The sequence below is a fragment of the Diabrotica virgifera genome, chromosome 7 (assembly GCF_917563875.1).
Source record: "Diabrotica virgifera virgifera chromosome 7, PGI_DIABVI_V3a".
NCBI lineage: Eukaryota > Metazoa > Arthropoda > Insecta > Coleoptera > Chrysomelidae > Diabrotica > Diabrotica virgifera.
This window is the reverse complement of record NC_065449.1, coordinates 99939104-99965819: the sequence shown is the minus strand read 5'-3', so window position 1 is coordinate 99965819 and position 26716 is coordinate 99939104. Positions and strand designations below refer to the sequence as shown.

At 33.1% G+C, this 26716-nt stretch overlaps 1 protein-coding gene across 2 annotated transcripts in view; it reads left to right on the top strand.

The window, feature by feature from the left end:
- The window catches only part of LOC114340495 (vanin-like protein 3), a 132642-nt gene that overhangs the window by 48645 nt on the left and 57281 nt on the right, over positions 1 to 26716 (top strand). For both annotated transcript variants that reach the window (XM_050657296.1, XM_050657297.1), the window contains exon 4: positions 5723 to 5937. In XM_050657296.1, the coding sequence (XP_050513253.1) occupies positions 5723 to 5937 (215 nt within the window). The remainder of the gene's footprint in view (positions 1 to 5722; positions 5938 to 26716) is intronic.

Sequence of the window (26716 nt, the reverse complement as noted above, 5' to 3'; positions counted from 1 at the left end):
CTGCTAGCAGAATAATTGTCGAACTTTCCTGGCTATGTTTCCCACCATGGCATTTACCATTTTTAAAAGTTAGAGTCTTACCAGAAAGGCATTTAAAAACCATATAACAAACCCTGCAATCCACTTTTCCATTTGTTACGGTTTTTTCTGCAGGACAAATCAGTTGACAGTGTACTCATATTGGTAGGCCAAAGTGTTCAGTAATATAATTTCTTCTTTTGACAGCTCTTCGCAACTTCGAGCACTTCTAACGTTTCATCGAGACTTTCTTCAAAGTTTTCAGTTCTTCAGAACTCATGTTTTAAAATTTTATTTGTAAACTGTTGTACAAATTGATGTGTATTGCAGTGTAGAACTAAACTACTACTGACAATTTTTCAATCGACAACAAATGACTTGCTTAGCTAAAGTTCAAATGAAACCAAAAATAATACAATTAAACACCTAATACCAAGCAAGTAAGCACGTGTTAACGTGCCATAAATTCCTCAGGTGGTAATCCTATTTATTGTATACTCAATAACAATGGTAGTTACATTGTCATACATATAATGGTACAAGTTGGTAAGTTATTTTTCTTCGAACTATGGAGGAATTTCGAACTTTCAAATAGTTATAAAACTTGTAAAATAAAACATTGCTATGTCGAGTGATGAGAACAATAAGGTTCCAATGTTCCAAGCGCCATTTCACAAATTTTTCAGGAAACAAATTTATAATTTTAAACTGTCATAAGTTATAACTTCGTTATTTGAAAGACTGTAAATGTTGAAGTAATTTTATACTACAGTAATCAATAATGAAAAATGGTTTCAAGTACGTGAAATTTTTTCAGGTTCAGTCCATAAGGTTCCAAGAGACATTTTACGTCAGAAATAAAGTAAAAAGTTTGTTGATTCGTGATGTATTCAATAAAAAAAAAAGATAAATTAGGTACATTTTTCCATAATGTATAAGTATTTTTTTATTTTCATTTCAAGTTCTCTCTTTTTAAACTTAATTTAGAAAAAAAAAATTTTCTTGTTTTTTTGTTATGATTTTCAATTTAAGAATAAATATTCGCTTTGTTCTGAAATTTATTGCATAATTTCACCAATTGCTCTTACAATATTTTGGAAAATTTTCTGTGAACTGTTTACCTTATAATTCCCAAGGTTCCAAGTACAAGACTTATAGTGCATTAAGATTCCAAGTACACTGCAGACGTCGTAAAAATGTTACAAAATAACACATTCGAATCTTACTTATGGCATTATCTAACTTGAGATGTTGTCACACCATCTAGAAAAAATTTAACATATTTCAAATATCATTCGATGCAGAATTCTTTATTAAATAGAATCCTTTACAAACACCGATTTTGTACAAAATGTCGCTTGGAACCCTATGGTTCTCAACCAGTGATGTGGGACGGATTCTCTCTCACACATCACTGTTCTCAACCCTCGATGTTCTATATCCAAAGATCCAATTTAATTTTTCGAGTTATAGAGGAAAAATATGTACCAAAATGGCTTGCTGGGACTCGTTGATCATTTCTACCACTAGAGGGTTAAGATCTCGAGTTATGGAAGTTGTGTGGCTTGACAAGAAGGGAATAAAACGCATTTTTGCGAGTTTTAGAGATCTTAGACTTATCGAGGGTCGACTTAAAGAGGTTATACTGGATATTTAAATGGAAAGAAATTAAACATGCCAAGGGTTTTTAATTACCATCTGCAGTACCGTGAACAAATTTTTCTGAACAGAATTCTGTATTATCCACATGAGATTTTTGTGTATTATCATCAAACAATCTTCGCTTGTCCACTGCTGGAAATAGATCTTCCTCATTTTTCCATTTCCATTTTACCCCAATTTTCCATATATTTCGATCTTGTGGCTCTTGCATCCAATTCCTATGGCAACGGTTTAGATCGTCAGTCCAACGTATTGATGAACGACCTCTCCTTCGATAGGTCTCCATTCTAGTATCCGCTTTGTCTATCTGTTATCTATCATTCGAGCCACGTGACCTACTGAAATTTCACTTCAGTGTTGCTATTATTCTCTCTACAGCATCAACCACTCCTGATCTTTGTTGTAGCTGGCGGTTTGGGATCTTGTCTTACAGTGAAATGCCGAAGATAGCACGCCCTATTATAGTTCTTTAAGTCACACGGATATTTTGCACTGTTTTCCTTGTCATGACCAACGTTTCCGCTCCGTAAGTTAACACTGTCAAAACACATTGATTAAAGATTTTTCTTTTAAGACATATAGTGGTTAAAATACATAAAGGATAAAGGAGTTGATAGTCAAGATGTACGAATCATAGAAAAATTATACTGGCATTAACAGCTTGCATAAATGGAAAATGAACAGAAATATGCAAAATACAAAGAGGTGTCAGACAGGGTTGTATACTGTCCCCACTGTTATTCAATTTATATTCAAATAGAATATTTAAGGAAGCGCTGCATAATTTGGAATGAGGTGTGAAAGTTAATGGAATTCTGATAAATACAATCAGATATGCAGACGATATAGTTATTTTAAGTGATGATATGAATGTATTCAAACACCTTTTAAATGCCATTGACACAGTGGGAAGAGAGTTTGGCCTAAACATAAACTGTTCAAAAACAAAATATGTAGATGGTATTTAGCCGTTTGGCCCATCAAGATTCACGGTTATATATGTTGATGGTCATATAAGTCAAATAGTACCCAGTATTAAATATTTTGTTTGCCATATCACTGAACAACTAGATCCAGATAAAGAGATAAAATGTAGAATCGAGATAGCCCGCACATTTTTAAAAATGAGGTCATGCTTCTGTAATGATAACTTGCAACTTCAACTTCGAAAGCGCATGATTAAATGTTACATTTGGTCAGTCCTCTTGTATGATGTCGAAGCATGGACATTAAAAATATCAACCATTAATCGTTTGGAGGCCTTTGAAATGTGGCTGCACAGACGTACACTGAAAATACCATGGACGGCTATGATGACAAATGTGGCAGTCCTTAAGAGAGCAAATGCTGCCCGCGAGCTGCTTGATAACATCAAATATAGAAAGATGGCCTATTTTGGACATGTAGTAAGGAGAGACCGGTATAATATTCTTTAACTTCTTATGATGGGTAAAATTGAAGGACGCAGAGGAATTGGTAGAAAGCAGGCCTCTTGGTTAAAGATTATCCGGGAGTGGACAGGGATAAAGAAAGCATAACAACTATTTAGAATAGCTCGAGACAGAGACAGTTTCGCCATGTTAATCGCCAACGTCAAGGGGACTTGATAGGGCACGTTAAGAAGAAGAAGTGGCTTAAGTTGCCGAAGGCTGCTAAGTCCGTCTTATAAGGGAGAAGGTCAGCGTCTTGGTTATCTTTTTCTATACGAATTTACGGATCTCGTGACTTAGGAATTTATAGGCTTTATATTACCTGGTCTATGGATCTTTTTCCTATGCATATACCTTCGCTGACTACCAAATTTGCCACCATCTTGATTTTAGATATATTTAATTCAACCCCCCTTCTATTGAGGAAATGTAGAGCTGATTTAAAAGTTCTTTGCCATAATTTATCCTATCAGCTATTAGCACAATATCATCTGCAAACCTCAGGTAACTAAGCTTTTCTCGGTTTATGTTTATGCCTTTCTACAGGCATCAGTTTTGCCCTTTTGCATAATATGTAATTTGAAATTTTCAAAAGCGTAGTGAACAATATGTTTTATAATAATACGCCACTCAATGGGAGCAAGAATAGTATAAGTATTACCTCCGAATTCTATCCTACTGCATGGATTTTAATGAAATTTTGGGCCCAACCTCTACTTATCTCCTAATTCAAATTCTACCCTATGCCGATGTATGCTTTTATCTTGGGGGTGGTTCCCACCCCTTTTTAAGGGTGGAAAAATTTTTGGTTAAAATTACCACGGAATTCGCTAGAGAACCTAATTCTAAGCAAAAACTGTTCTATATATTTTTTTGAAAACTCATTACTTTTTGAGATATTGGTTGAAAATTGGCCATTTTCATTGAAACATAATACCTTTTCGAACGGTTTTTTGCGAATACCTTAAAAACTATGTATCTAACTAAAAAAACTATATTAAATATTTTTGTAGGTTATAAAAAACAAAGAGACACTTGCCTTCATAATCTTCTAGTTTTAATACAAAAAGAGATATGGTAGGTGAAAATAGTTTGTTTTTTGGTACATTCTCAAATTGGTGTATTCAACTTGAAATAACAGAGAAACGGTCAACTTTAGGCATATAATGCTACTAATACCTTTTGTAGTGCTTGAAAAGGCCTTTAAAATTAGCTATATTAGAGGTCAACTACATTAAAACTAAGCGAGATATGCTGCAAATAAAATTGATAACTAATGTATTTTAAGTAAAAATGAGAAGTAATTTTAATCCCCATCCACCAAAATGTAAATGAATCGTTTTCCTTCTACAATACCTTTTAGTATAGTGTTATTTCTATGTTCAAAAGGTTGGACGGGTTTAAAATGAATGGTTTTTGAAAAAAAAAGATCAAATTATATAGCCATTTTTAAATTTTATTAAATCTTCTTTTTTTTTTCATGTAACTTGAAAATGATAAGAGATACAGTAATGAAACGTAAAAAGGAAATTTATATCTGAAAAAGCCCTACATTTTTGTGTAATATTTTTTTTTCGTATCTCTTATCTTTTTCGAGTTACATGGAGGAAATGAAGATTTTTAAGAACATTTAAAAATGCGCTCTATAATTTTTTCTTATTTTTTTCAAAAACCGTTCATTTTAATCCAGTCCAACTTTTTGAACATATTAATAACACTATAATAAAAAGTATTGTAGAAGGAAAACGATGTATTTAATGTTCTGATGGATGAGGCGTTAAATATACTATTTCTTTTTAAAATACATTAGTCATCAACTTTTTTGCAGAATATCTCGCTTAGTTTGAATGTGATCGACATTTAGTATTACTCATTTTAAAGGTCTTTTCAAGCCCTACAAAAGTTAGTGGTTTCTTACTTGGTTTCGACAGTTTCTCTGTTATTTCAAGTGGAATAAACCGATTTGAACATGCAGCAAAAAAACAAACTCTTCTTACCTACCATACCCCTCTTTGTATTTTAACTAGAAGATTTATGAAGGAACAAAGCTCTTTGTTTTTTATAACCCACAGAAATATTGTATAAAGTTTTTTTGTTAGATGTATAGTTGTTAAGGTATTCGCAAAAATCCGTCCGAAAAGGTGTAATTTTTCAATGAAAATGGCCAATTTTCAACCACGAATAACTCAAAAAGTATTGAGTTTTCAAAAAATAATTATAGAATAGTTTTTGCTTAAAAGTAGGTTCTCTAGCCTCTTCAGTGGCTATTTTAACAAAAACATTTTTCACCCAGGAGAAGGGGTGGGAACCACCCCCCAAGATAAAAGCGCACATCGGCATAGGGTAGACTTTGTTTCTTGAGCTATTCCCTACTTACTGTGAAGATATCAAGTAAATCGATGTAGTAGGATAGAATTCGGAACTAAATACCCTCATTGACTGCCGTATAAGTAGATAATCACCAAAATATCCCTCTTACACGCTTAGGATTCCGTACTCTTTCAGGGTTAAAAATAGAGATGGATCAGGGAATAGAGTCCATCTATCTATCTATTTCATTCATTTTTAATTCGAACAATACAAATATCTATTATGAAAATATTTTGTTTTAGATACCGCAAATGGAATTTATTCGGGGAATATCAACTGTCTAAACCCAAAGAAATGGATATTACTACAATTAGAACAAAACATAATGTAACATTCGGAATATTCAATTGTTTTGATATTATATTTAACCAGCCTTCTCTAAATTTGACCAGAGACTTAAAACTGAAAAATATTTTATTCCCAAATCATTGGATATCAGAACTTCCGTATTTAACAGGTGAATGTTTTGCATTATTTTTCTTGATTTTTACTAATGTTTGAAATTGATTTCAACTTTAAGAGTAATCTAGATTATCCCTACTAATAGATCTTATCTCGCCACCAGGAGAGTTGTAGACTAGATCCACCTATCAATTTTAGTTAAATAATACTCTGGGCTAATTAGCAAAATTCATGGAAAAGGTATTTACCAGCAATTTTATTGCTGAAATCGAATTATAAGATCCTATATATTAATAATATAGGTATGCAAAGTCCGCAGATAGTGTGCTACTTTTTTTATAAACAAAATGGCGCTGACAAATCGTATTTTTTTCAATTATTGCTCTATAACTCCGAAGATTTTAACTTTACATCAAAAACACCCAAATAAAAATTCACCGCAATTAAATTCTGCATAGAGATTTGTTTTTCCCGATTTGCTCCGACGAAAATTTTCCTCGGAAAATGCGGGTTTTCCCGACAAAATCTCTAATTTTCAAATAAAGTTTTAGGTAAGTAATTATTAATCAATAATTAAATAACTTAGTGACATCAAAGCTTTCTTGGTATAGATTGTAATTCCAGAAGCCGGTGAAAATTAAACGAATATTTTAGCAACAATTCAATTGTTAATTAATAATTTACGATCGCAATAATAACCAAAATAATCATGATACATTGATCAAACTTATAAAGATTATAAAGCTGAAATGCTTATTTAATATTTTATCGACAAAATATAAATTTTTCGTTTTTTTGCATAATCTTTAAATTTTGAAAAAAAAATAGTTATAATACGCTGGTCTAATTAGTAAAGTACAAAGGAAAGTTATTTACCAGCAATTTTATTACCGGAATCGAATATTATGATCTTAATAATAATAATATAGGTATGCAAAGTCCGCAGATAGTGTGCTACTTTCACATAGTAAAAATTCACCGCAATTAAATTCTGCATAGAGATTTGTTTTTCCCGATTTGCTCCCACGAAAATTTTCCTCGGAAAATGCGGGGTTTCCCGACAAAATCTCTAATTTTCAAATAAAGTTTTAGGTAAGTAATTATTAATCAATAATTAAATAACTTTGTGACATCAAAGCTTTCTTGGTATAGATTGTAATTCCAGAAGCCGGTGAAAATTAAACGAATATTTTAGCAACAATTCAATTGTTAATTAACAATTTACAATCGCAATAATAACCAAAATAATCATGATACATTGATCAAACTTATAAAGATTATAAAGCTGAGATGCTTATTTAATATTTTATCGACAAAATATAAATTTTTCGTTTTTTTGCATAATCTCTAAATTTTGAAAAAAAAAAAATAGTTATAATACGCTGGTCTAATTAGTAAAGTAAAAAGGAAAGTTATTTACCAGCAACTATATTACCGGAATCGAATATTATGATCCTAAATAATAATAATATAGGTATGCAAAGTCCGCAGATAGTGTGCTACTTTTTTTATTAACAAAATGGCGCCCCCAAATCGTGTTTTTTTTCAATGATTGGTCTATAACTCCGAAGATTTTAACTTTACGCCAAAAGCACTCAAATAAAAATTCACCCCAATTTAATTCTACATAGAGGCATGTTTTTTACGATTTGCTTCGACGAAAATTTTCCTCGGAAAATGTGGGTTTTCCCATCCAAATCTCGAATTTTCAAATCAATTTTTTGGGCAAGTAATTATTTATCAATAATGAAATAACTTGGTGAAATAAAAGCTTTCTTGGTATAGATTATAACTGCAGAAGGCGGTGAAAATTAAACGAATATTTTAGCAACAATTCTATTGTTAATTAACAATTTACAGTCGCAATAACAACCAAAATAATCATGAGACATTGATCAAACTTAGAAAGATTATAAAGATGTGAAGCCTATTTAATATTTTGTCGACAAAATATAAATTTTTCATTTTTTTGCATAATCTTTAAATGTTAACAAAAATAGTTATAAACAAATTAACAATTCTCAGAAATTGTTTATTATATTATAATTTTAAAAATACCTAAAATGCGTATTTCAAAGGTCTTGAAAATGAATGCTTTAACATTTTTTTCTAACCATTTGCAAAAAAGTTATGAAACAGCAAAGTAAACATACGATTATTCCGTTGTTTATAATTTGTTATAATTGTTTCAAAGCTTAAAAGTGAGTGTATGGTACAAACTAATTACTCTCAAAAAATATCAAACATTAGTTCTATGGTTATATTTTAATCAAAGATTAAAAATGTTTTTTTTTGTAATTTTTAGCGCGATAGTAGGCTCGATACAGAGCCGGAACTAAAATGTTCACTCGAAGCGATTGACACGTAGCATACAAATACTACTCTACGTCGGCCTAGTGTGAAAATTTAGCTACGGTACTGTATTAGTCTACTTTCGCGCGTGTAAATTACAAAAAAAATATTTATAATCTTTAATTAAAATATAACCATTAAACTAATAATTGATATTTTTTGTAAGCAATTAGCTTGTACTTTAAACTCACGTTTACGCTTTGAAAGAATTAAAAAAAAATTATTAACAACGTAGTAATCGTATGTTTATTTTGCTGTTTCATAACTTTTTTGCAAATGGTTGCAAAAAAGTTTTAAATCATTCATTTTCAAGATCTTTGAAATACGCATTTTACTTATTTTTTAAAATTAGAATATAATAAAAACTTTCTGAGAAACGTTAATTTGTTTATAACTATTTTTTGTAAACATTTAAAGATTATTCAAAAAAATTAAAAATTTATATTTTGTCGACAAAAGATTAAATAGGCATCTCATCTTTATAAGATTTCAAAGTTTGATCAGTGTATCATAATTATTTTGGTTATTATTGCGACCGTAAATTAATAATCAACAATTGAATTGTTGCTAAAATATTCGTTTAATTTTCACCGGCTTCTGAAACTATAATCTAAACCAAGAAAGCTTTTATGTCACCGAGTTATTTATTTATTGGTAGATAATTACTTATCTAAAACTTTATTTGAAATTTAAGGATTTTGTTGGGAAAACCCGCATCTTCCGAGGAAAATTTTCGGTAGAGCAGATCGGGAAAAACATTTCTTTATGCAGAATTTAATTCCGGTGAATTTTTATTAGGGTGTTTTTGGTGTAAAGTTAAAATGTTCGGAGTTATGGAGCAAAAATTGAAAAAAACACGTTTTGTAGGCGCCATTTTGTTAATAAAAAAAGTAGCACACTATCTGCAGACTTTGCATACCTATATTATTAATATATATAATCATAAGCTTCGATTGCAGCAATAAAATTGCTGGTAAATAACTTTTCCCAAAAATGACCTATTCTCCGATAATCAGCCCAGACAATAAATATTTTTATCAGCTAACAGGAATATTTCCGTACTTTACTGTACCTACATTTTGTGAGGTAATTCATTATTACCTCACTGAACTGTAATCTACGGTCGTAGTCATCTTCATTAAATTCTTGCAACAACTGGATTTTGTAAGGTTTAAATGAATTCTTATGTTATATAGTTGTTCCATTTTATCTTTGCTCATGCGTCATGATTCATTTTCAAACAAATTAAGTCAAAACATAAAGTGAAACGTACGTCGATGTGTATATACATTGTGTACACTGTATACTATATGCTATACACATCGACGTACGTTTTACTTTATGTTTTGATTTAATTTGTTTGAAAATGAATCATGACGCATGGGCAAAGGTAAAATGGAACAACTATGCCTACATGCAAAATTAAAGAATCACCTACATCATGTATTTGTACAGCTCTGCATGAGGATATATGTGGAAACTCTGCATTAAATCTAAATTGTATTGTAATTTACCATAGTCTTTTGGTCACCTATTCGAATGCCATCTTTTACTCGTCCAGTTTCCTCAAAGCGCTACATTTTTTGTACCATCGCCTTATGGATAGGAGAATGGTTTGGAAAAGTATCGTTGACCAAGTTGGTACTTTACCATAATTCACGGTAATTCGCTTTTTTTCATTAAAAACCATCTTTATTGTAGAGATTTTAAAACACATAAAACAACTGTCAGTTGTGGTTATTAAGAGTAAACAGTAGCGATCAACAGGTAGCAACAAAATATAACTTAGAGAGATAGAATCATAAACTTTGGCAACAGTGGTAATCTTTGACATTATCTAAGATTAATATTTTGACAATATCATAGTAGCGCTAAATGGAAGTAATAGAAAACGATTTTATTATTAATAAATAGATATTTATAAAAATAAACCAAAATGGGTGAAAATTTTATGTTAAGATAGGTATTTAAAAAGGTATTTGCATGAAATATCTAATAATAAAACAATAATAACTAATCATTTTTTGTTGTGAAACGAAACAAATTTCGATTTTCGCATAACGTTGGCATGTTTTTAATGGACTTTTTCTTGAAAGGTTTCACTTTATTTTTCATTTGATTTACTTTTTCCATTTTGTTAAACTATTGATAATATTTTTAGAATAAAAAATCCTCCTAAAACTTTATATACTCGCATTAGAATTCTAAATATTTTTACGTAAACTAAAACTCACAATTAACAACAATATATTCTTTCAAAGGGGCCAACAACTTATAGAACAACAAATATATAATAAATTAACTATCAATAAACACTACTTTCCTATGAAACAACAATAACGAATTCTTAAATTAACACACTACTGCACTGAACAGATATCGATAAAGATGACAGAACAGATTAGAGAAAATCTGACGCCGGTTTGTCAAAATGACAGTGATAATTTCTCTATGTTGCCTAATAAGTTATTTAGTTATAATATGTTCGATTTCGTGTTAGAAATAAACAATTTTAGTAATTCCAAGATTACACAAAATCTAGGCATGTGATAAAAAAGTTTATTTGAAGAAAGTTTTTTTTTCTTCTTAATGGCGGTACAGGCTCCTTTGTTCAATATTTTATTTAGTTATAGAGTAATTTCCCCGTACTAACAAATTTCTGAAATTGGGCCCTGTACCGCCATTATTTATTATATTACGAATATGTGTGCCAAATATCTCGACAAAATATTCAAAATTAGAGCCACAATCTTGGAACGCGTTTGTTGCTACCTGTTGATCGCTACTGTAGCCTCTTAATACAATTTATTTTACACAACTTTTTAATAAACGTCAAGCTATGGTTAGTTTTATGAATTAATGTCAAAATCACGGCATTCTATATTTACTGAATTACTTCAAAACTATTTGGTATTGAGAAATTTTATTTATTTATAGTAGGGGAACAAAGTATGCTAAATGTGCAGTCAGTCGAGCGTTATGGGGACCTATTGGGTTGTGAAGAGTAGGTCCTAAAACCAAAAAAAGTTTAAGTAAAGTTTTCCATTTTAGTGGGCGCTTGCCATTTTTTAATTTAATTTTCCATTTCCAACAATCGTTTTTCCGATTATAACGCCATCTTTCCATTATTCGAAAAAATGTTTCGAACAAAAGTTACTTATTTTTACGTAGGAATCCAAATCTGCAATAAAAAATGGGGGCTCCCATTTAAGATTTTAAAGTAACCCCCACCCCACCTCTGTGGGGGGTCGTGTTTGGTGCCATTCGATAGATTTTTCAAAAATATTGAATAAGTGTATTTTTCAGTTTTTCGATCTGATGTTCATTTCGCGAAATATCACGGGATTCGTATTTAAAATATTAAATTTACCCCCCACCCCTCTCCGTGGGAAGTAGTGTTTGGTATCATTCGATAGATTTTTAAAAAATATTAAGCATACATTTTTTAGTTTTTCGATCTGTTATTCATTTCGCGAAATATTCGGTTTTTCTTGTGAAACTTTGGGACTCACCCATTTCCTTACGTCCGGCTCAAATCGTCAGATTTTTAAAATATACACACTTTTGCATATCGTCCCTTAGCTAACAACACCGCATAAGTCATTCTTACTAACTTTACAGGAGACGAAAACAGCTACTTTTTGAAACACCGCCTAAGTTAAAAAATACCGTTAGTAAAACACCGTTATTTTATTATCATTTCTTTCTATATTAATACGCGTAAATGAATAAACATTACTTTATTATATAGCTAACCTCTTAATTCTATAAAAACTTCTTGGATACTAGACTTTTCAGCAGTAAAACTCACGTACAAACATAATAATCACAGAGCGACTTGTGCGGTGTTGACCATGATACAGGTGTTGACGACTTGCGCGGTGTCACTTCTTTTTAAATTACGGCATCTGATTGACTGAAATCTAAATTATGTGACAAATGGTTAGATGCGCAATGAGCAGATCTATCCAATGGTATTAAAATCTGAAAACCGTTAATTTTCGACTTGAGCGGTGATGTAAGCTAAGGGACGATATACTTAACTTACCTTATCTTAATCTGACAATTTCGAGTTGTTTTAAGGCTAGTTCTTTTTTGGGCCCCCCTTAACGAACTCACCTGTGTTAAGAGCCAATATATGGTAGAGGTACATCTGCAGGGTACCAGGTTTCTCCCCATATGATAATCTGACGCGCTCGAGTAACTGCAAAAATAATCGCTTGAGCTTCGTGACTAGATAAAATACCAAGTAATACATATGGTTGAACTCGTACTAAAGTAGGGATTCCAATAATAATATAACATACAGAGGGTAAAGGGGGTGGTAAAGGGGTAGAATGCGAATATATGGAGTTGATTCCAGTTTACTCCACTTAGCCTCTTCTACTCAAATCCGACTCTCACCTTCACGCTGGTACCTCCTGTTAAACCGAGCAACCCCGCCGGAGATCCGGTATCAAACCCGGGTGGAAAGTGGGGTCGGGAACGGACGAGAGCGGGTGAAATGGTCCTCCGAAAAGGGGGTTGTGCTATGGGGCGGCGTCCCGTACATATGAAAATTTTGAAGCCACGAAACAGAAACTATTGCCTCGGAACAAGACGGATACTCGATATAAACGACACACGTAACGGAATAAGGATATTTGCATAAGTACGTGGAATGTGTTAAGTTGGTACAGACCTGGAATAGCGACAAGAGCCATTAGACAACTGCAAGAATATAACATGGATATAACAGCAATACAGGAAATAAGATGGACAGCAACGGGAAATTTAGAAATGGAAGATGTTATAGTCTTTTGGTCGGGTAGTGAGAACAGACATGAATACGGATGTGGATTCGTAATTGCAAAAAGATTAAAAACGGCAGTGATAGATTTCAAGCCAATAAACGAACGTATCTGCTATATTGGACTCAAAGGTAAGTGGTTCAATCTCACTATATTCTCAATTTATGCCCCAACAGAAGATGCCGAAGAAGATAGGAAGGACGAATTTTACGAATTACTAGACCAACAGTATAAAGCAGCGCCAAAACATGACATCAAAATAGTAATGGGGGACTGTAATGCTAAACTAGGTAAGGAAGACTATTTAAGAGAAGTAATTGGTAAATATAGCCTACACGATACAACAAATGATAATGGACACCGGCTAACACAATTCGCAATATCTAATAACATGATTATTAAATCCACCCAATTTGAAAGAAAGGACATTTACAAGGTCACATGGGTGTCAAATGATGGAAGAACACGTAACCAAATAGATCATGTCCTCATTGATGCAAGACACTCTAGTAGCATTATTAATACACGAAGTATGAGAGGAGCTGACAGCGATAGTGATCATTTTCTTGTAAAATCAAAGTTGAGAACACGAATATCAGTACAGAAGATGGAGCAACAAGAACAAAGAGAAAGATGGGACATAGAAGCTCTTCAAACACCAAATAAAGAACTGGAGTACCAAGTAGCCATAAGCAACAGATTTCAATTGCTGGGAGAGGAAGACCAAAATGTAGACCTAGGAGATGCATGGCAGCGAGTGGCATCAGTGATAGAACAAGCAGCGAAAGAAACCATTGGGAAAAAGAGGACTCGCCCAAAACAGAAATGGTTTGACAAACAATGCGAAGAAATGCTGGAAACAAAAACTCACAAAAGAATGAAAATGCTACAAAACCCTACAGATGAGAACAAAGCAGATTTTCACAGAACGAGGGCACAGACAAGGCAACTACTCAGAACTAAAAAGAGAAGCTACATAGAACAGCAAATACGAGTAATGGAAATAAGTGGCGAGAGGAATCAAATAAGAAAATTCTTTAGGGAAGTGAAGACAGTCAGACAAGGTGGAAATGTTGGGGTAACACAAGCTATGAGAAATGAAGCAGGTGAACTGATAATGATGGAAACAGAAATCGTAGAGCGATGGAAGGAATACTTTCGGAATTTACTAAATATTGAAAGTGAGATGGAGGAATCAGAGACTAAATTTCATTCTGCAGATGTGGAAATACCACCACCAACACTCCAAGAAGTAAAGAATGCAATAGCATCTCTTAAAGATCACAAAGCACCAGGAAATGATGGTGTAAATGGAGAATTGATAAAAAAAGGAGGAAACGTTTTACATCAAAAATTGTATGACATTATTCTCAGAGTATGGCAACAGCAGAAAATGCCTAGAGAATGGAATGGAAGCGTTATAATACCCATACATAAGAAGGGAAATAAAGAGCAATTCCGAAACTACAGAGGCATATTGCTTATTAGTACAGCGTATAAGATTCTATCAATTATCTTACTAAACAGACTCACTCCATATTCGGAAGATATTCTAGGCGACTACCAATGCGGCTTTCGAAGTGGAAGGTCAACAATAGATCAAATATTTACCATCCGACAAATATTAGAAAAAAACTGGGAATTCAACCGAGATGTACACCAAATCTTCGTAGATTTCCAGCAAGCATATGACTCGATAAAAAGAAGCAGACTATGGCTAGCAATGCTAGAAATGGGAATACCAAGAAAATTAGTGCAGCTCACTCAAATGTGCGTGGCAGACTCATATGCACAGGTAAAGATAGGAAACAGAAAATCGATGCCATTTAGTATAACATCAGGGCTTAGACAAGGAGACCCTTTATCACCATTGCTATTCAATTTGGCTTTAGAATACGCAATAAGTAAAATATCGTCTGAACTAACAGGGGGATTCGCAAATCGAGGATCAAAACTATTGTTGGCCTTTGCCGATGATCTAGATGCAGTCGCACATTCTACAAGAGACGTAAGGGAGGTGTTTTCACAGCTCGAGGAGGAAACAGGTAACCTGGGCCTTCGAATAAATGAAGAGAAGACGAAATATATGCTGGTGACCAAAAATCCAAGACCAAGAGTTAGGCAGAACGTAACTATTAATGACCACAACTTTGAAGTAGTAAAAGAGTTTAAATATCTGGGAGCAGTAATCACAGAGGACAATCACATAGAAAAAGAGGTCTCAGCAAGAATAGCTGCGGGAAATAGAGCATTATACTCCCTATCATCATTATTAAGATCTAAGCTGCTGAAAAGACAATCTAAATTAAGACTGTACATATCAATTATTCGCCCAGTTGTTACATATGGGAGTGAAACATGGACTCTACATCAGCGAGAAATAAATAAATTGCTGATATTTGAAAGGAAAGTCCTCAGAATGATATTTGGTCCTCAAAGAGATGAATTGACAGGAGAGTGGAGAAGGCGCCGCAATGCTGAATTGGTGACTCTATATGGTACTGAAAACATCTCAGACATATAAAAGCTAATCGGATAAGATGGGCAGGTCATGTAGTAAGATCAGAGGAAGACAGAGTGCTAAAGACAGTGTTCTTCGAGAGACCAGACGGTAGAAGATCAGTGGGCCGTCCCAGAAAAAGATGGAAGGATGATGTTGAAACCGATCTATCTAGGATTGGGGTACAACAATGGCAAATCGAAGCGCAAGATCGCAGACGATGGAGGGCCATAGTGGATGCGGCGAAGACTCACCCCGAGTTGTAAAGCCAGTCAAGAAGAAGACAGAGTGTTGTATATACACACAAAGTGAAATGTATTAATATCGACCTCATGTCCCTTTAATTTTAATTTTCAATACAATTAATAAGTAATTTAAAGGTTATTACACCTTTTCAAGTGGATAGTTTCAATTTCTAACTGAGGACCTCGGAGATAAACTACACTATGTCATTTCGAGCAAATGTGTTTAGCGTGTGTTTGCAACAAAGTTTAGAGCACTTAGGATGTTAATGAAAATCTAATATATCCTATAATTATTTTAAAGACAATATGACCATATTTTAATGATAATATATATCCAATTTATATAATCCAACTAATAAAATAAGTGGAATGAAGGAACTTTTTCAAAACAGCACCATTTTGACATAGTGTAGTTTACCTCCGAGGTCCAAACTATGTTTTTATCGATGATGGTCCGATTAGATCGAAAACGTTCTGTAATTTTAATACATTTGGATAATTTTAATATTACCTGTATAAAAATAATTTTTAAGTAAAATGGACTTCAGAGAGACGATCTTTAGTATTCAAATTAATATTAATACAGAATTGTGTATATCAATGAAAGGATGTTTTTCTTTATTTCATCGATTATGAGAAAGCATTTTTTGATAACGTAAAATATGAACTAATAATATAATATCTACATGAGTTGGGATTTGATGCCATGGATATACAAGTCTTCAAAATTTCAACAAAACGGACGAATTCTCAATAAAAAGGGAGTAAGCCAAGGATGTATACTAGGAGGATAGGTCTAGGATGGTAAGAGAGGTCTAGGACGCAAAAAGATGTCATGGCTGCGTAATATTTGCCAATGGACAGGAATCCGCAGCTATGAAAAGCTCGCAATGCTGCCAAAAATTTAATCCTGACTGTCTAACATCTCTCCTGACAAGACAATATACGGTAGCTGCTTACGCAGAAATGCACGGCACCTTAAGAGGAAGAATAACGTGGTGAATATCTCTATCTGTGCTAAATAAACTCATATAAACTCATATAAGTAATGGTCCATTCTATCGGAATGAAGGCGAATGAATAGAAGGCGTTGGCATACTCTTTTCGATTTTACTCAGCTCCCGTGTATGAGCGTCGAGGTTTGGCCTTCTATGCTTTAGGCCAGGGGTCACCAATTATATTCCCCGAGGGTCCGTTTCGAAAACCTATGACACTTCCGCGTTTCGGATTTAATGCTACCTGTGTCTGACTGTTCTCTGATTCGGTTCCTGGGCGGATTCTTATTAAAAATATCCCCTATAAACAAATCAGAAGGGTTCCGGGCAACATTTTTGGGCAGAAATTGTTTACCAATTTTTTTTAAGAAGTTCAAAACATCACCTTTTTCCCCCGAAAATATGTTTTTAGCATTTTGGGGTCATCTTAAACAACACAAATCTTTATCATTTTCTCAAAACTTGATAGATTTCGAGTTTTAAGCGATTTAAAATCTGAAAAATGCGAAAATATACATTTTCAAAGCAACACTTAAATTACTATTTTTGCGGTTGTGCCTAAATTGAAGTTTAAACATTAAATTTCAAGATTCTGACGAGTAATCGGGGCTTGTTTTAATATAAACATTTGTTTTTAATTGTTAAAATTTTTAATTGTTAAATTATTAAAAAAACTACGGTTATAATAAATTACGGGCAACATTTTTGGAAATTGTTTACCAATTTTTTTTAAGAAGTTCAAAACATCACCTTTTTCCCCCGAAAATATGTTTTTAGCATTTTGGGGTCATCTTAAACAACAAAAATCTTTTATCATTTTCTCAAAACTTGATAGATTTCGAGTTTTAAGCGATTTAAAATCTGAAAAATGCGAAAATATACATTTTCAAAGCAACACTTAAATTACTATTTTTGCGGTTGTACCTAAATTGAAGTTTAAACATTAAATTTCAAGATTCTGACGAGTAATCGGGGCTTGTTTTAATATAAACATTTGTTTTTAATTGTTAAAATTTTTAATTGTTAAATTATTAAAAAAACTACGGTTATAATAAATTATAAGATTTTAATAAATGTCAAGTATTTGTTGGGAATTTTTTGCATAAGTACGTATACGTATGATATGTATAAGTGCGACAGAGACGCACCTTAAAGTGCGACACGCTGTGATTTAGAAGTCGAGTGGAGGCGTATAATTAACAATTAAAAAGCAACGGTCTATATTGAAAATCAGCCCCGATGACTCGTTGAAATCTTGAAATTAAATATATAAACTTCAATTCAGGTACTTGGCCACCTGAAAACTAATACTTTACATAAATATATAAGTTTTTAAGCATAAAAAAATGCGTATTTTCGCATTTTTCAGATTTTAGAACTTCTAACTCGAAAGCTTTTAAATTTTCAGAAATATAACAAGAGCCATTTTTTGTTAACAATTACCCAAAAAACCTAAAAATATATTTTTCGGGCCAAAAAGGTAATTTTAAATTGGTTTAAAAAAATTGTTTTCGTTAAAAAAAACTCTTTACAAAATTAAATTAACAGTGAGAAAAATGAAATTTTTTATTATGTATAACCTGTCTGAAGTTTGGAGTGAGTTTAGTGCAACTGATTCTCATTAGGTTAACACCAACATTTGATTTTGTTGGTAAACACCAACAAAATCAAAACATAAACGAAAATCACTCAGTAGAAGTTAAACAACTGCAGTACAATCTAACAAGTTTAGACAACGATAGTACTAGAGAATTGTATAAAAAAAGATTAGAGCAACAACTACCACAGGAATTCAAACATAAAACAACAGAAGAGCTACATAGAATAATAAAAAAAGGAATACATCAAGCCGCCAAAGAAGCCTTAGGTATAAGAGAAAATAAACCCAGAAAGACAAATAATTGGTGGAATGATGAACTACAGGAAATGAAAGAACAAAAGCAAAAATTATATCACAGATGGCTGGGAACAAAAGATCAAGAACATAAAAGAGAATATAGAGAAATGGTAAATAAATTTAAATCAACGGTAATAGAGTCAAAAAATCAAAGCTGGGAAAGAAAATGTCAGGAATTAGATACGTACATCGGCGGCCGCAAATCAAGAGAATCCTGGAGGTTTATAAAAAACATCAGATCCAACAAAACAGAACAAATAGCCATACACTCCATAGAACCTGAAAAATGGGAAAAACACTATAAAACACTGTTAGTAGAAGAAAGACCGGAATACAAAAACATAGAACAACATGAAGTCCTGATTCAAGGGGAGCCATTAGCAATCAACGTAGAAGACACTAAAAAAGCTGTATCACGGCTGAAAAATGGACGTGCTCCTGGTCCAGAGGGGATATATGCAGAGTTAATAAAAAATGGAACCAACAAACTATTCGAGATTCTAACAGAAGTTTTCAATAGGCACTTGCATGGAGAACCAGTGCCACAAAGTTGGAAAGAAGGATGGATTACATCTATCCATAAGAAAGGAAATAAGGAAGATTGCAATAACTATCGGGGTATAACTGTTACGAGTACGCTTAGCAGATTATATGGAAGAATTATAAAAGAACGCATATGCGAAGAATACCGCCCTTTTGAGTCAGAAGAACAAAACGGATTCAGAGCAGGACGATCCACAATAGATAGTATTTTCTGCTTATCCCAAATACTTGAGAAAAGAACACTGAGATCTCGAGAAGTGCATTTACTCTTAGTCGATTTAACAAAAGCATATGACACCGTGCCTGTTGCGAAGTTGTGGAAAGTATTGGAGAAAACCAGTATCAGCGTTACACTAATCGATGCTATTAAAGAGCTTTATAAGAACACAATAGCAAAAGTTAAAATAGGAAAAGAGGTGTCTAATGGTTTCCAGGTAACAAAAGGACTTAAGCAAGGTTGTTGTTTATCTCCCATACTGTTCAACATATATATCGATGAAGCACTCAGGCACTGGAAGAAGAAGTGTAAATGGATGGGGCTATCTATTGGGGATGAAACGTTATATACGTTGCACTATGCAGATGACCAGGTAGTTATTGCCCAAGACAAAGAAGACCTGGAGTATATGGCTAGAAAACTAATGGAAGAGTACAAAAAATGGGGCCTCGAATAAATGTCCAAAAAACACAATATCTTTGCGTAGGAGGAGAAAATAATCCAGATGACCTCGACTTAGAAGATGAAACTATTAAGAAATGTGACCAATGTACATATTTGGGGGTAAAACTGACAAAGACAGGACGAAGTGATGAAGCCATAAAAGACAGAATAACCAAAGGAAAACAAGTTATAGGTGCGTTGAATTCAGTATTATGGCAAAAAAATATAAGACCGGAAACGAAAAAACGAATATATAATACCATATTAAAACCAGTAATCGTCTATGGCTCAGAAGTGTGGCAGTTATCACAAAAACTTAAAGGTAACCTATTGGCAGTTAAAATGGATTTTTGGAGGAGAGCAGCGGGAAAGTCTAGATTAGAACATGTGAAAAATGAGGACATCAGGAGACAAATGAAAGTACAAAGATCAATTATAGAAGACATCGAAAAACAACAACTAATATGGTACGGACATGTTAGACGTATGGGGGAAGAAAGACTACCCAAAAAGATATTAGAATGGGTACCACCAGAGAAAAGAAAACGAGGACGACCACCAACAACATGGATCCAAGGAATCTCAAAAGCAATGTCAGCAAGAAATCTATCTGAAGAAGACTGGCAGAATAGACAGGCTTGGCGAACGGGAACCCAAAGGCGTATTACGCTGTGAACGGGATTTATATATATATATTCTCATTAGGAAGTTGAGATATTCATAATATATGTTAGCTGAGATCTATAGGTACCGATTTTTAATAAAGTTCATTCTTGATAATAGGCTATTGATTATGTACTATAGAAAGGAACTACAACGTTAACGGGGTTTTATTATTTCATATGGTCAATGAATCTCTATATATGAAAAAACCGCGGAGTGCTACCATTTAAAGGGGTGCGTTTTTGAGTAATGGGTGAATTAGTCCCTGGGCACACGTTACATTAGGGTGAGTTCTATGCACTTTTGTTACAAACACGTCTACATAAAAATTGTTCCTGGTTAAATTTCCTATCTAAATATAACTTTTTAAAGCCAAAGATACTTTGTTTTACAAAAATATATTCAAAAGAAAAAGCACAAAGAAACCCAAAAGAAGGAATTTTGTTTTTTGTCCCATAACTTTTGTCCACGGGGATATAGGTATAGACATTTCTTCACAGAAAAAAAACTTACATATTTTGTCTTCAAACTGATGTTTGGTAGCGGTCATTACGATTTACAGTTTTCGAAATATGATTTTTCAAAGTTCACCACTCACAGCAATTTTGGGCAATTTTCCTTGTTATTTCGCAAATATTGTTCTATAACTTTTTTCTACGTAACTTTAGGCATATGCAATGGTACATGTAAGAGGAATAGAAATCAATTACCTTTAAAATATTCTACTGTATAATGTTGTACGACTTCATTTAAAGAGGTTATCTTTTTCAAGACTTTATACTTTTAACGAGTTTTTATATTTTTTACGATTATTTTTTAAATTTCCCATTATAACTTCTTTGTCTACATTTAGGTATATATTATATAATAAAAAGGATAGCTTATTCTGTTTACTTTAAAATGGTGTATTATAAAAAAATTCTTGGATTATTTTTGAATAAGATATGCTTTTTTAAAATGTAATAAGTACTTGCAACGATTTTTGATTTTAGGATTATTTTTTAAATTCTCCATTATAACTTTTTTATGTGATTGTGTGTTATGATTGAAGCTTATTTTTTATAGGTAATACTTTGGATCCACTTGACTCGGCCGGGCAAACTTCACAATATGGATAAATTCCAATATTTACTGTCAAAGCTCCTGCTTCAAGCACTGCTTGAAAAAATAGCATGTAAATGTACCAAAGGATGTACAAAAAACTGCGGTTGTAGGAAGATAGGAATTAGTTGTTCAATATTCTGCAAAGGGTGCATGTGCATGGGTACTAATTGTGGGAACTCTAAGATAACTGAGGTGTCAGAGCAAGTTATTGAAGCTAATAATAACGAAGAGATGGACTTTGATTTTGAAAATTTTTTAAATGTCAACGTTTAAATAATTTTAACTAAAGTGATGTTTTCTAAGACTAATGTTTATGTAATTTTTGTAAAAGAAATAATATTAAATAATACAGGTAAAAAAATATCAAAGAATCACTCGGTTTCCATTACATATTTAAATATAGATGATACACCATTTTAAAGAACAGAAAGTAAGCCCTCTTTATTGAGCAATATATAGTATATTCATGTACAAGAAAAAAAAGTTATAATGACAAATTTCAAAAATAATCGTAAAAAATATAAAAATAATATTTTTTTGTATTAGGTATTATATAATATATATAATATATTAATATATTTATTATATATACTATATATAATATAATATTATATAATATATTGAAGAAGTATCGCTTTGGTATTAATTCCCAAACCGTTTTCTCCGTCTCTTGGTTGTAGAATAAATTACTTCTTTTTCCTAATTGGTTTATTTAAAAAGACTACACTTACTAAAGCTAAGTTTAGCTTTTACGCCAGACACATCGAGAATTAATATTGTACAAAAAAGTCCCAAATATTAATTTGGACTTAATTATGAACTATTATAATTGAAAAAGCTATCGTTTTTTAAATATATGTAACATTGACAAATATTTTTTTTAGGAATTGTCACTCATTTTTTGAGATAGATTTTTTAAGAAGGCCAAAATCGTGTATTAAATGTGACATAATTTTAGGGGCGTAATAAAGCAAAGATTAGAATTTGGATTATATAATAAAGTTTCAACATTCTCCCCCGCGTTGAAGCATCCCTGGTTCAACTAAATTACACAGTAACAGGAACAGAAAAAACAAAGTGTTAGGAAGAATGTAACAAAACTAGAAATAAGCATGTTGGTCGTTTTAAGGTTGAGTTTGATTTGGTAATAAAGAAAGCTTTGAAATGGATCGGATAAACTCTCCGGAAGCCGTACGGAGCTTAACCACACGGACTTTGCCATCCTTACCAGGATATACTTCAATGATGCGCGCCAACGGCCACATCATTGGAGGTACATTATCTTCCTTGAGTAAAACTAGTTTATTTACTTGCAGGTTAGAATATTCTTCAGCCCATTTAGGCCGGTTCTGAAGGCGATTTAAGTAATCAACCGACCAACGTTTCCAAAAAACTTGTTGAATTTTAGAAATCTGCTGGAAGGTGGAAAGTCTATGTTCGTTTAAATGTGAAAGATCCTTTTCAGGATAAGCGATGAGAGGAGACCCTATCAGAAAGTGTCCCGGTGTAAGGCAGGTTAAATCTGTAGGTTCATTAGAAACTGGACCTAAGGGCCGAGAATTTAGTATTGCCTCGATTTGACAAAGAATAGTGTTAAACTCTTCTGAAGTGAACAAAGCATTACCCACCAATCTCTTGATATGAAATTTTGCGCTTTTGATGGCGGATTCCCAGATTCCACCCCAATGCGGAGATCGAGGTGGAATGAATTTCCACTTGGTCTCATTTTGTGAAAGAAAGTCACAGATAATATTTACATTATTATTAGTTTTGAAAAATTGATACAACTCATGTAGGACATTTTTTGCACCTAAAAAATTGGTGGCGTTGTCACTATAGATCACTGACGGATTTCCTCTTCTCGAGACAAAACGTTTTAAAGCGTTCAGAAAGGAGTCAGTAGACAGTCCAAGAACTAGCTCTATGTGAACTGCCTTGGTGACCATGCAAACAAAAACCGCAATGTATGATTTTATGAGTGGAGATTTACGAAGCCTTGAGGATTTTATTTGAAAGAATCCTCCGAAATCAATTCCAACTTTCTGAAATGGTCTAGAAACATTTACACGATCAGAGGGCAAACTTGCCATAATCTGTTGGCAGACTTGATTATTGAATCGAAAACACATATTGCAATTTCGAATGATTTTTTTGATCTCTCTGAGCCCATTAAGGGGCCAAAAACGTAAACGAATATTGCTCAGAACGGTTTGAGCACCAGCATGCCCGAGCCGCCTATGTTCGTACTCTAGTATGAGGGAGGTCGTATGATTATGGGGTGGCAAAAGCAAGGGATGTTTCTGTTGGTAGGGAATGGAGGCGTTACAAAGCCGTCCGCCGATCCTCAGTATTGATAATTCATCGAGAAATGGATTTAAAGATAATAATTGTTTATTTGATAGTTGCTGGTTTGCAGAAAGTTCTGAAATTTCTTTAGAAAAATTGGTTAGCTGAACTTGCCGAACTATAAAATATAGAGCTTGGTCCAATTCTTCAACAGTGAGGGGATCAGATTGTTTGTTTCCTTTTAAACAACTGACAAATCTGAGTACATATGCGATAGTACGACGTAATCGAGAAAAAGAAGAAAATTTTTGAAATAATTGTTCCCAAGGAGGTTTTGAGTTGACGTTTGTGAGTATATTGGAACGAGTTTTTCTGTGCTCTGTAATTAGCTGATCAGCTATTGGGGGTTCATCAGAGAATTCTAAAGAATGATTAAGAAGAAAAGCAGGACCGGACCACCACAACTTGTTGTCCAGAATTTCTTGGGCTGATTAACCGCGTGATAGAATGTCAGCACTGTTTTCAGCTGATTTAACGTATCGCCACTGACAATTTTGCGTCAGTTCTTGAATTTGAGCAACTCTATGCGATACGAACACTGACCATTTACTAGGGTGTGCCCTGCACCAACATAAAGCGACCTGAGAATCAGTCCACAAATTTATTGAGTCATACTCTAATTTATTTTCGAAGACTTGTAGAATTTTGTTTACAAGTTTCGCCAGCAAGAGCATAGCGCAAAGTTCTAACCTTGGAATGGTAATTGATTTAAGTGGGGCGACCCTAGATTTTGAAGATACTAAAGTAGAAGAAATATCATTGTCAGAATAAAGAACTCGAAAATAAATGCAAGCACCATAAGCCTCTATGCTTGCATCAGAAAAGCCTTGAATTCCTATTTTGCTAATATAGTCCTGTCGCCAGGGGGGGTACAACGGCCTCGTTAATTCAGATGGACTTACTCAAGTTTTTTTTATGTATTTTGACCCGTAGAACACGAATTTTTTGGGTAACATTTGATCCGGATGTCGATAAGATTGTTATAGACCAAGAACTTGAGGAATCAAATAACAGCGATTTTTGGCAAAACAAAACAATATTTTGTATTTTTTGGGCCATTTTAAGTAAAAAATATTTCTACAAGTTTTTTCGTAGGATGCACAGTTTTCGAGATAAACGCGGTTGAACTTTAAAAAAATCGAAAAATTGCAATTTTTGAACCCGAATAACTTTTGATTAAAAAATAAAATAGCAAGTCTGCTTACCGCATTTGAAAGTTTAAGTCAAATTATATCGGTTTTGATTATTTGCATTGGTAAAAATTTATTTTTTTATTGTTTAACAAAGCTATAAACACGTAGGGTTTCCCGTGCTTTTACATGCGTTTTAACGCATGTAACGTAGAAATAGTCTTGATTGCACTAGTACCTATTCTACCTACTCGTTCGATTTTAAATGAGAAATCATAGAAACATCACTCACGCACTAGTTGTTTGTAGCTTTGTTTAACAATAACACAATAAATTTTTAGCAATGCAAATAATCAAAACCGACATAATTTGACTTGAACTTTCAAAGGCGCTAAGCAGAACTGCTATTTTATTTTTTAATCAAAAGTTATTCGGGTTTAAAAATTGCAGTTTTTCGATTTTTTTAAAGTTCAACCGCGTTTATCTCGAAAACTGTGCATCCTACTAAAAAACTTGTAGAAATATTTTTTGCTTAAAATGACCCAAAAAATACAAAATATTGTTTTGTTTTGCCAAAAATCGCTGTTATTTGATTCCTCAAGTTCTTGGTCTATAACAATCTTATCGACATCCGGATCAACTGTTACCCAAAAAATTCGTGTTCTACGGGTCAAAATACATAAAAAAAACTTGGGTAAGTCCATCTGAATTAACGAGGCCGTTGTACCCCCCCTGGCGACAGGACTAATAATTTTCGGACGAAAATATCGTCTAGCTATTTTTTGTGTTGTGAAAGCAAGGGGGTATGTTCAATAAAATTGTGCCAATCTTTAATAATGCAAGCGTCGTTTATTACGGTGTCCCAATGAAACTTTTTGAACCATAATTTTTGCATCAGTATCTTACCTTTTACTATAACAGGATTTATCAAGCCTAACGGATCATAACATTGAGCTAAGATAGAAAGTATTTTTCTTTTGGTAACTGGACCCTGCACGATTTCTTGAGGCACGGAAATACAAAGAGTATCTTCTGCTGTACTCCACTTTAGCCCAAGAACTTTACTTGGGACTTCATCTATGTTTATGTCATAATCAGCTTTTTGATTTTCCGAAATGTCTTTGGAAATATTTTTAAGAAAATAATCACTATTTGAACAATATTTATGCAACTCAAACCCATGCTTATTTAAGATGGTATTTAATTGAGAGTATAAATTGAAAAGTTCGTTGTGATTATATGAACCACAAAGGCCATCGTCCATATAGAATTGATTTAGAATTGCATCAGACGCAAGAGGAAATTCTAAATAGTTTAGACAAGCAATTTCTTTAAGAACCCTTGTTGCCAAGAACGGGGCTGAATTGGTTCCAAAAACTACAACATCGAGTTGGATACATTTAAAGTCTTCATCAGGGTTTTCTCGCCATAAAATGTTTTGAAGAAAAGTTTGTTCCGGGTTCACGAGGACCTGTCGGAACATTTTTTTAATATCTACCGTGAATACAAAAGGAAAAAGTCTAAATCTACATAGAATGTCATACAATTCTGGCTGGACCTGATATCCCTTTAAACACACGTCGTTTAAGGAATACCCTGAGGAACTTT